This window comes from Natrix helvetica, assembly GCF_964273705.1.
Source record: "Natrix helvetica genome assembly, chromosome: 1".
Lineage (NCBI taxonomy): Eukaryota > Metazoa > Chordata > Lepidosauria > Squamata > Natricidae > Natrix > Natrix helvetica.
In genome coordinates, this window is record NC_138548.1 from 202,175,345 (window position 1) to 202,185,304 (window position 9,960).

At 42.1% G+C, this 9,960-nt stretch overlaps 1 protein-coding gene across 2 annotated transcripts in view; it reads right to left on the reverse strand.

Moving 5' to 3' along the window:
• OTUD5 (OTU deubiquitinase 5) overlaps window positions 1-6,273 on the reverse strand; it is a 63,932-nt gene extending 57,659 nt beyond the window's left edge. The window contains exon 1 of one of the 2 annotated variants that reach the window (XM_081935282.1): window positions 5,078-6,273. In XM_081935282.1, the coding sequence (XP_081791408.1) occupies window positions 5,078-5,656 (579 nt within the window). In that variant the 5' untranslated portion in view covers window positions 5,657-6,273. The remainder of the gene's footprint in view (window positions 1-5,077) is intronic. The other variant, XM_081935281.1, reaches the window with a different exon arrangement.
• Between the last annotated feature and the right edge of the window lie 3,687 nt (window positions 6,274-9,960).

Here is a 9,960-nt window from a genome sequence, read left to right on the forward strand (position 1 = left end):
GTGCATTGGGGGTAGCACAAAGGAAACTAACTGAAATCATGACTACAGCCAATCTGGTTATATACATCAAAATTGCAAGTGACCTTCAATCATTCATGAGAAATGTGTTATCACAATCATGCTGAAAAATTGCACACAAATACAGTATAATTTGCAAAATATGAAAATGAACCTCTTCCTTTTCTTATATCCTTAACTGGGGGAGGGCAAGGCACAGGTTTCATCTATTCCAAATTATATATAATAACCATGAGAACTCTTAGCAATATTATTGATTTGAATGTTTCAATGGCATGTCTTAGAATAAGATGCAACCCTTGCTCAAGGCCTAATTTATCTGTGATTACGATGCAGTATTACATAGCTTTTTTACAGGTAGTCCTAGGCTTATGATCATTTGCTTAATGGCAGTTCAAATTAACAACATCCTCTGAAAAAAATCATTTATGATCTAAATTTGAATTTACCACCTTCACCTTACCCCTCCCCCCAGTCGCATGATCACAATCTGGGCATTTCACAACCAGCTCACATTTACCACTGGTTATAATATCCTATAGTCATGTGAGCATGCTTTGTAACATTTTTTTGCCAGTTTTCAGCAAAGCACACCATTCATTAAGCTGGATTCACACTTATAATCACAGTGACCTGACCATGGTAAAAATGGATTGTAAAATCAGGTCTGGTCATATGATCACTAGGATTTACAATCACAATGACTTACAATGGAAATTCCTGTCCCAACTGTGGTTTTATGTTGAGAATTACCCTTATCTAAATAGTTCACTCCTTTTCTGTGCAAATCTTAATTCTTATCCGGAACCATGTATATTTGGAATCCAACTTCATTTAGTCATTTAGCACATTTTGCAGTGTTGACCTAAGCAAAAATTAGAGACCCACTTTTGTGCAGTGGTTAAACATCAGGGTAGAAACCAGACCATTAGTACTAGTCCTGCCATAGGCACACAACCAACTGGGTGATTTTTGGCCTGTCATTCTCTCTTAGGCCTAGGAATGAGGCCATGGTAAACCATTTCTCAAATCTTGCCAAGAAAACTGTAGAGGCTTTCCAAGCAGTCACCAGCATAAATACTGATTTCAAATAAAACAAAAAGCAAAAAATGCATTCAATTTACTCCACATGGGCGCCTCTTAACTGTATTCTTATGTAACTCACACTATCCTTGACCAACATATTGAGTGAAGGTGATGGGAGTTACAATCCAACAAATGTGGATGCTTAAGTAGATGGTTAGAAATCACCACAGTAGATACTTTCTATAAAACTGTAGAAAGATCAAGGCAAAAATTCATCTACATTTCTCTTCAGATTTGCTAATTCATTTTTGATGAACAAGTAAGCAGATATACAGAGATCAGCGCATTCAATTAAGGCTCATACTATAATCATGAAAAAGAATTCAACAATAATAGGACACTTCAGAGTAAATAACTCTCCTCAGAAATATGATTAAGTATCTTGAGTCCCAGCATCTAAGAATAGACTGACAGTCATAGATTTGAAGATGACAGGGATAACACAGTTCAATTATATCTATACATACTTTTATTCTTTTTATATCTTTTTCCAAAACTACCTGCTATGTCTAGAACATTTCAGAGAGATTATGATGAGCTGCCCTGCATGGTCTGAAATAACATGTATCATATAGCCCTCTTTAATGAGCTCCCTAATAACTGTTGCTTTATTAACATAATTTCTGGTCCTATGTTAAAATACTAGGGTAACATTCTAGCTGGCTTACAACTTGGATCTCTTATCTCTAGGGAAGTTGCCGGACTAATTTGTTTCCCAAAAATGCAGAGCCTATTTATTAAAGAATATAATTGCCAAATGTTAATGTCCCATATCAGTGGAACAGGTATGATGCTACAATTTTCTAAGTCTCTGTAACAACCTCATACTCACAAGCATTTTTTTTCTAAAAGAGGAAGACCCAGTCAGTGGAAAATAGCAAGTGACATAGACTAATATGAATTCTACCAAAATATATCTTCCCCCCACTTTTGTTAGAAGGGCAAACTGCTTAGTCTAACCCTAAAACACATTGCTCACATGCCCCAGACTGTTTTATTCCTCATAATTATTGTCGACAGTCCAATCATGTGCATCTTAACAGAATATAGTACACCAATTAGGATCTGGCACATTAGTATCACAGACTTACAAACAGGATATCAAGCTGGCCTATCCCAGGAACTTAATTGAATTGCATTGCTATTCAGAAGTCTTGTAAGTGAACTAAGAGCTTTTTGGTTTGACGGTTTGCGATTATAGACAAATTAACTTGCCCCAAACTTTTAGATACATCAATACAAACATTTAATGGGCTTTTTCTTTTCACAAAGCTTGGCGATTTTCCAAAGCAACTTGCTTTGTTGATAATTGTTGCATTTAATAGGTTTTCCCTCAAATGCTGGACTCAAATTCACAGTGCTACAGTTTAAAACAGCTGCTTTGCCTTCTTTTTCTATGTCATAGGGAATTTGGCTTTTTAATGTATTTAAATTGCTGCATCTGCCAAAACCTGAAGTTAAATTCCAAGCCAAGTGTTCTGCTTCAACCATTTGACATCCGAATTTTGCATCAATTCTAAAAGAAGGCTAGGTAGTATAGAATATTCCAGCTACTTTTTGTCACATTAACATTACTTATCTCTTTAGCTGAAATAACTTTAAATGGCTTAATTTTACTAAAAAGATGCCTATAATCCAATACAATATGGAGTGATCCTAGAGCAGATTTAAAAGCAAGGAAAGCACTGTATTTTTAAGCTAAAACATAAATAATTGTTCTCTAGAGCCACTCTGGTAGTGCCTAATTCAAATTAGCTTCCCATTGGTATGTTGGGATGAAGAGAACTCACTTGTATTTCACAATTTCGACAGTTTTCTAGTTTACCTCAAGCCAGGGATTTGAATCACAAATACAACACTTTTTCTGCATGTTCCGTAAGACCTGTCTTATAGCAACTGAGCTAAGAAGGCTCTTTGGTAATAAACCGTGGCAAAATATACTGACATACTGTCAAGAAATGATAGTATACTATAAAGAAAGTTAAAGCTTAAGCATGCTGAAATGTTATGTAAGAAACATCTTGAGTGGGGAGCGAATGGATAGATGCTGCCTAGGAAATGATTGAATAAGAGAGAACATAGCCCACAGCTGCATAACGAGTAGAGAAATAGGCTCAGAAGGGACCCTCCCTAACCTCTTCTCAGACTGTAAAGGAGACAGCAGGAGATTTGTACTTTCAGACTTGCAAGATTCTGTTAATGTAACCTTACAATAAAGCAGAATGAGCTCAACTGATCATGTGTCTGGTTTACCTGGGAAGTCTGACATATACTTAGCAACAGCCCAGTTGAGAATACCATAGGGGCAATTAATGAATCAAAAAGAAATCTGTTTATTCTTAAAATGGAAGGGCTCAAAGCTTACTAACCACACATTACATTTTAAATTCAATTAAATATTTCCATTTGAAAATTTTCACATTGCCCAGTCTTGAAGAACAGTTTATTTAAAAACAAATGTTCTGGGTTTCATAATTAGACATAAGTAAAACCTAATCAATGTTATATACCCATACACACAGTACAGGCATATAAATGCTGGAATCTAACTTCTGAATAGCATGCCTGTTGGACCTGTAACCGCAATTGTTAGTATTTCTTCCATCATACTTTTCCTCAGTCCCTCCAATTCACAATAGGCAATCTCTTTCTTGTACAAATATCCCGTATTATGAAGCAGTTGCCAAATACATAACTGCAATCACAAATTAATCAGTAATAATCAAGCATGGAAACCTATATTTGCAACCCCTCCAAAACTGCAGAAAAAAATGACTATTTTCATTGAATTCTACAGTTATCCTAAAACAAACCTGCCTTTTTTCTAATTACAATGGAGCTTTTGTTCCTTTTTTGCCCACCCCTAATGTTAAAAGTTCACTCCTCCCCTTTTTTATCCTCAGCAGGTGTGATCAATTGATATGATACCCTAGTTGTGATTACATAAGAAATAAAAGTTAACCATCAATCAACTAGCCTAACCAATTTGGTAGAGAAAAATGTGAAACTACCAAAATAAGTGAATTTAATCTATTGCATGAAGCTTTGGGTAAAAAAACGTTTTGGCAGGCAAAACAGGAACAAGAGATCCAATATCATTAGTGGTACTATCAAAAACAAACCAGAATCTGTAGGAAGGAAGCTTTCTCCTCATATGGAGATTGAATGTTTACTTTTACTCCCAAACAGGACATAGCATTCCAGTGGACAGCCTCCCCTCTTCTTGTTTGAACCCAGAGGATCCCATTATCCTTCCATCAGTATCCTCATTCTCCTTTGCCTCACATTAGTATAGTTTCATATTCCAGATCACCAAAGTCATGGTCACTATCAGCTAAGCAGATTTAGCAGAAGAGGTTCACTTTCCTATCCGAATCCTCAATAACTGTTCTCCTTCTTTTCAGGATTACTGTATACTAACACCTTACTACAATACCTCCTCCAACTCCTTTTTGAACCAACAGCTTTCTTAAATAAAAATGGCAAATACCTGCATTGAGATATGGAAGGGATTATTATTTCTCTGTGATGCAATCCTGGCAATTTAGCAAATTATTTCAGACATGGTGCTACCAACGCACTGAATTTGCACACCCCATTGCCATGGGCTAGCCACCTAAAAATTAAAGGTGATGCAACTTTTTTTTTCAATAGAAAAGAGGCATAGCAGCCAGTTCATACACCTTAAGAGGCAGTTGCAGATGGTCAGGAAAGTTGTGCATCACGGGCTAAACTCATCGGGAATATCAAAGGGGCAGCAATTTGGTAGGCCAGCCTGTGTGCTTCCCAGCCCCATCTCGGCTGACCATTTCTAACCATTGGCGGGGTGGTGGTGTTTAAGTAAACCATTATTGTTTTATAATCCAGGAGTTAAGCCATGCCCCTCCTATGCCTATCACACCAAAGGTTCTTCCATGCCCGTCCAGAGGCCTCCCCCCGTCTCGATTTTCGGGTCCTGTCGCTAGAGGGGTACCTGCTCTACGGTGGCCGGGTCCATGCTCTCGATGCGGGCCGCCGCCGTCTCGTACTCGTCTTCGCTGTTGTAGCCGGCGCCGACTTCATCTTGCTCCGGGCTATTGCCTCCCCCTCCTCCAGGCCCCGCCGCCCCGCCGAGCCCAAGCCCGCCGCCGGGCCCCCCCTGCCGCCGCCGCTTGCTGTGGCCGGGCCCGGAGCAGCATCCGCCGCCTACTCCGCCCCGCGCATCGGCCGCTCCGGGGTCGAGTAGGCCGAGGCCGGGCCCGTCGCCCCCGGCTCCAACACCGGGATTGGGCGGCGGAGGGGATCCGGCGGGGGGCAATCCCCAGCGCGGCGGCGGGGGAGGAGGCGAAGCCCGGGGACGGGCTCCGCCGCGCCCGGAATGCGGGTCCCCGGGTCCGACGCCTCCTCCGACGCCGCGCGGGTGGGAATCGGCGCCGGGGCAGCCCCGGGAATCAGGGCCGCCTACGCCGCCGGGCCCCCCTGGGCCGCCGGGGCCTCCCCCTCTCGAGCCGGGCTGGTCCCTATCTCCGTCTCCGGCAGCCGGGCAGGCCTTCTTCTTGGGCAGGATCGTCATGGCCAAAGCGAGGACGGGAAGAAAAGGGGCAGGGAGGAGGAGCACCGAGGGACGAGACCCCTGGGCAGGAGCCTCGCGGGAGGACCCGCGTGTCGAGCCGGCGGCGGCAGCAGCGGCGGCGGCCAGAAGAAGACCGCCGCTCACCGAGGGCCGACCGCCGCCGGGTGCCCGGATGAGGAGGGCTAAGCCACGGGCAGCTTACCCGGATGAGGAGGGCTCGGGGAGGGGGGGGAAGAGGCAGAGGGAGGCAGCGGCGAGGAGTCGAAAGGGACGGCAGAAAGGAGAGGGAAGGTGAAGGGAAGTGCCCGGATGACAGGCTCAAGCACAACGTATGGCCGTCCCACGGCAACTCGGCTCGGCTCAGCAGGGAGGCGGAAGGAAGCGAAGCATTCGATCCCCAGGAGGCGCCCGAGAGGGAAGCGGCCGTCCCGGGCGGCCCAGTTTGGCTGAAAAGAGCCTTTCCCCGCTGGCGCCTAAAGCTTCCGGACCGCTGGCGGTCTCCTGACAGCGGCGTCTACTATGGCCCATCTATGGGTCCGGCCTAGTGTCAACATCAACATAGCCGGCCTCTGACCCCGGCGAACTCGACTTCCGTTTCCACGCCCCTTAGCAACAGTTGAGGCGGTCCCCGGGCAGGCCTTAGCAACCATCCCTTTTTTAATAGTTGAGCGGCACGTGATTTAGACATTCATGGGCCAGTAGTGACGGAAGTCCTTCCCTGAGTAGTCAGCGTTACTGTCAGTTAGTTTGCTACTCTGCCTTTTTATTTCTCCTCCTTCTCCCCCCCTCCCGCTCCACCGTTGACCGAGTGAGGGAGGCGGGAGCTTTTGATCACGCTTAGCGGTAGACTTCGTTCCGATAGGGCTAAGGAATATAATTACCGTTCCTTAATTCGTCAACAAATGCAAATCTCATTTGTAATTGGCGGAAATGGGCAGTCTTTCTGATTGGCTGGGTGCCTCTCCCGGGTGTAAAAATTGATAGGTTGAGGCAAAAGTTCTTGCGGCTTGTCCCAAAATTCTTCGATCCGATTGGCTACTGCGCGCTTCCGAGTGTCCTGATTCCTAAACCGTCCAAATCGAGAATGTGTGTTCCGGTGCTTTATATTCGTTTTCTTAAACTCGATGTTATCCCAACAGTTGAAACTACAATTCCCAGAATACTTATTCAAAGGCCGCGCTTTCTGGGTATACCGGGAATCGTAGTCCCAAGGTTTCTTACTGTGCCGGTCGTGTGTCCGAAGCATGTGAACAATAAAACGTTGAACTAAACAGGTTGCTTTTCTTGTATAATTATTTTTAAAGAGAGGAAGTGAAAATTAAATTAGTTTTCATTTTATAGACGTACTTAAAAATAGCTCCTCAACCGTTTTAGAGTGTATTAAATACAATATAATGACAAGAAATATGCCCAAAAACCGTTTTAATACAAGCTTTCCCAAATGGAGATGTACTTTCCTTTGGGAGGCGCAGAGAGAGTCCAGGGTTGGTATGAAGAATCTTTTAGTTAATAAATCCACCTAGCTTAAAGTTTCGTTGTATTGTTTTCATTATTCATTTGTGTTCATTTCGGTGTTTGGAATTTTGGGGGGGCTGTCTACGTTAAGATAATACTAAAGGCAATTTTTGGTTAAAAGTAGCTGTTTTAAAAGGGCATTTTTAATACATATGGACAAAAGTTCTAAAGGACATTCCACACGATACTGAATTTAGAAGCATTGTTTCTGTTAGCGGTAGCAGCTAAGAAACCATGAATACTGACTGCAAGTATTTGGCTTACACTAGATGGCATTGAGAAGCAAGAGGTTTCTGTGCAAGAAGTTTCTATCCTTTTGTATCTCTATGCTGTAATCTAGCAGTGACCCAGATTTTTGTAAACCCTCTACAGGTAAATTCTCAATTTACAACCATTCATTTAACAATGGTTTGGAATCACAATATTGCTGAAAGAAAGGACCTATGGCGTGTCCTCAAAGTTATGACTGTTGCACCACCCCAGTCATGTGATCGCAATTTGGGTACCTGGCATTTGCAACAGTTGCAGTCATGTTAATTGTTTGTGACCTTTCCACCCAAATCCCAAAAAGCAAAGTGGATGGGGGAAACTGGATTCCCTTAATAACTGCATGATTTACTTAAAAACCACAGCGATTGACGTAAGAACTGCAGTAAAAATGGTATATGATAACTTGATTAATAATTGAATCACTTAGCATCACACATTCTGGAAATGTATGAACAGAGACAACATTTGAACCTCGCTGTTATATCCAAATTATGCAATCCAAGTTATTTGTGGACCCAGAGGGCAGAATATGTTAAAATAGCCCTGTTCAAAGCTGTGTGATATTTGCAGTGTTCCACACCCTTTTCCTGATTACTGATTTTCAATATTTGTGTCTCCAAAATATGTTGAAGCACCTCAAAATTCCTTAGTAGCAATACAGAGCACTAGTTTAAGGGGGCTGATTCTAAATATTTATTTCAGGTTTTTATATGTTTAAATGTAAATCAAATAAAATATTTCTTGATTCAGATTACCCTAAATGAATAAATAAACTCTCTATATTTTAAGGATGAGGTTTTTAAAAAAAAACAAATGTAGTGATGATATACTCCAATTCCATACCCATTCATATGGATCTACAAATCTTATGCATGTCTAGGCATCAGTGTAATTTCAAAAATAATAATAATTTATATCAGCCCATTTAAACTTGCCTTTCCATGTCAATAATGTATGCTTTAAAAACATTGAGAAAGATAATCTGTTTGAAGCTTTTCTTTTTTTCTAGATTTTAATTAGAAAATGTTTTATAGAATAATAATTTAATAATTTTCTAAATGATATAGTCATAATAGGTGGCTGGCATATGACCTCAATAAGTGGTTATGTTCATCCCGAAATTTTCTAATACCTTCCTTACATGGAATAAAAAGAGTGCAAAGCTGCTTTGGAGCTCTCATCCAATGTTGTTTATTGGCACAAAACTACAACAGTGTCCATCTTCTCTCTTCAACATCCTCTCTCCCAGTATATTAAAGTAATGATGCCTCCTGATCCTCCATTAACCCCATCCTATATGCTTGACATTATATTTCTCCCTCAAAATACACACAATCTCCCCCCAGTCCAAATCAGTGTTGTTTCTCCTATTTGTACCCAAATAGGAACCTGAGTTGATATGAAACTGCAATTATACACATCACAAGCCTACACAGCATAAGAACAAGGAATTCTTTTCTAGTCCAACCACTTTTCTCATTCCTGCAGGGCTAAGCAAGAACTTTGTCATATTGGGGGCTAAGTCCAGAATATTCATATATTTAGAAAAGTCTATCCCACCACCTCAGAAAGTGAAAGGATTTGTTTGCATATCAGAAACAAACAAACAAACAAAAACAAATGCCTTGCATATAGTGAATTAACAAGTTAGAGAAAGTTCCTTCTAATTTTTTGGTGACATGTTTCGGTTTACTCTTCGAGAGGCCCATTCAGACATGTACTTTTACCACAATGTTCTTGAAGCAGTAAATTATCTAATCCAGAAAAAGCTTTGCAAGTGGATTCTGGTGCATTGTTATTAGATGTGTAAGAATTCTCATATATACTTATGACCTTCATTTGAGACAGATCACAGATGGTAATCTGGAGATTGGAGAAGGAAAACTATGTGGAAGAAAATGCAGATTGCCCTTTGCATATAGTAAAACCTGGGAATATTGCTATCTGTTTGATTGGGTAATGGACAGGCACACACCAGGCATAACGGTAACAACAGCTCTTTATTAAGAACAAGTGAGAACAATCCAGTGAAGGTTGAGTCTGACAGCAGCTCTTTTATAGGGAGCTGTCAGACCCTTCGACCAATAGGATTAAACCACTGTTCCCGCCAGACCAGAGGACCTTGGTGGAAAACACTGTAGTCAGAACAAGTATCTAACACCCCTCCCCTCTTGGATGGAACAATCCTACTAGTTACGTAGTCACGCAGGTAGGTGGGCTTTTGGGTCGCTCTGCCTGACCTGCGCAGTTCAGTAGGAGGGGTTTCCTTGGACAGGTTGCACGGACTGTTTGCTCCGTAGCTCCTCTTGGTGGAAATTCCTGGAACCTTTCACAGGCCACAGCTGGAGCTTCTAGAGCCGATTCGGAGCTCGCTGCGGGCCTGCAACAAAACCAGATACATTTCCCGGTACCCTCGGGCTTGAGCTGGCCGTGGAAGGAGTGAATGTTTGCTCCGTTTGGGTAGAGCTTTGGCTAACTCATGCAGGAATTACCTCTGGTTGTCTAAGAGTGGAGTTGGA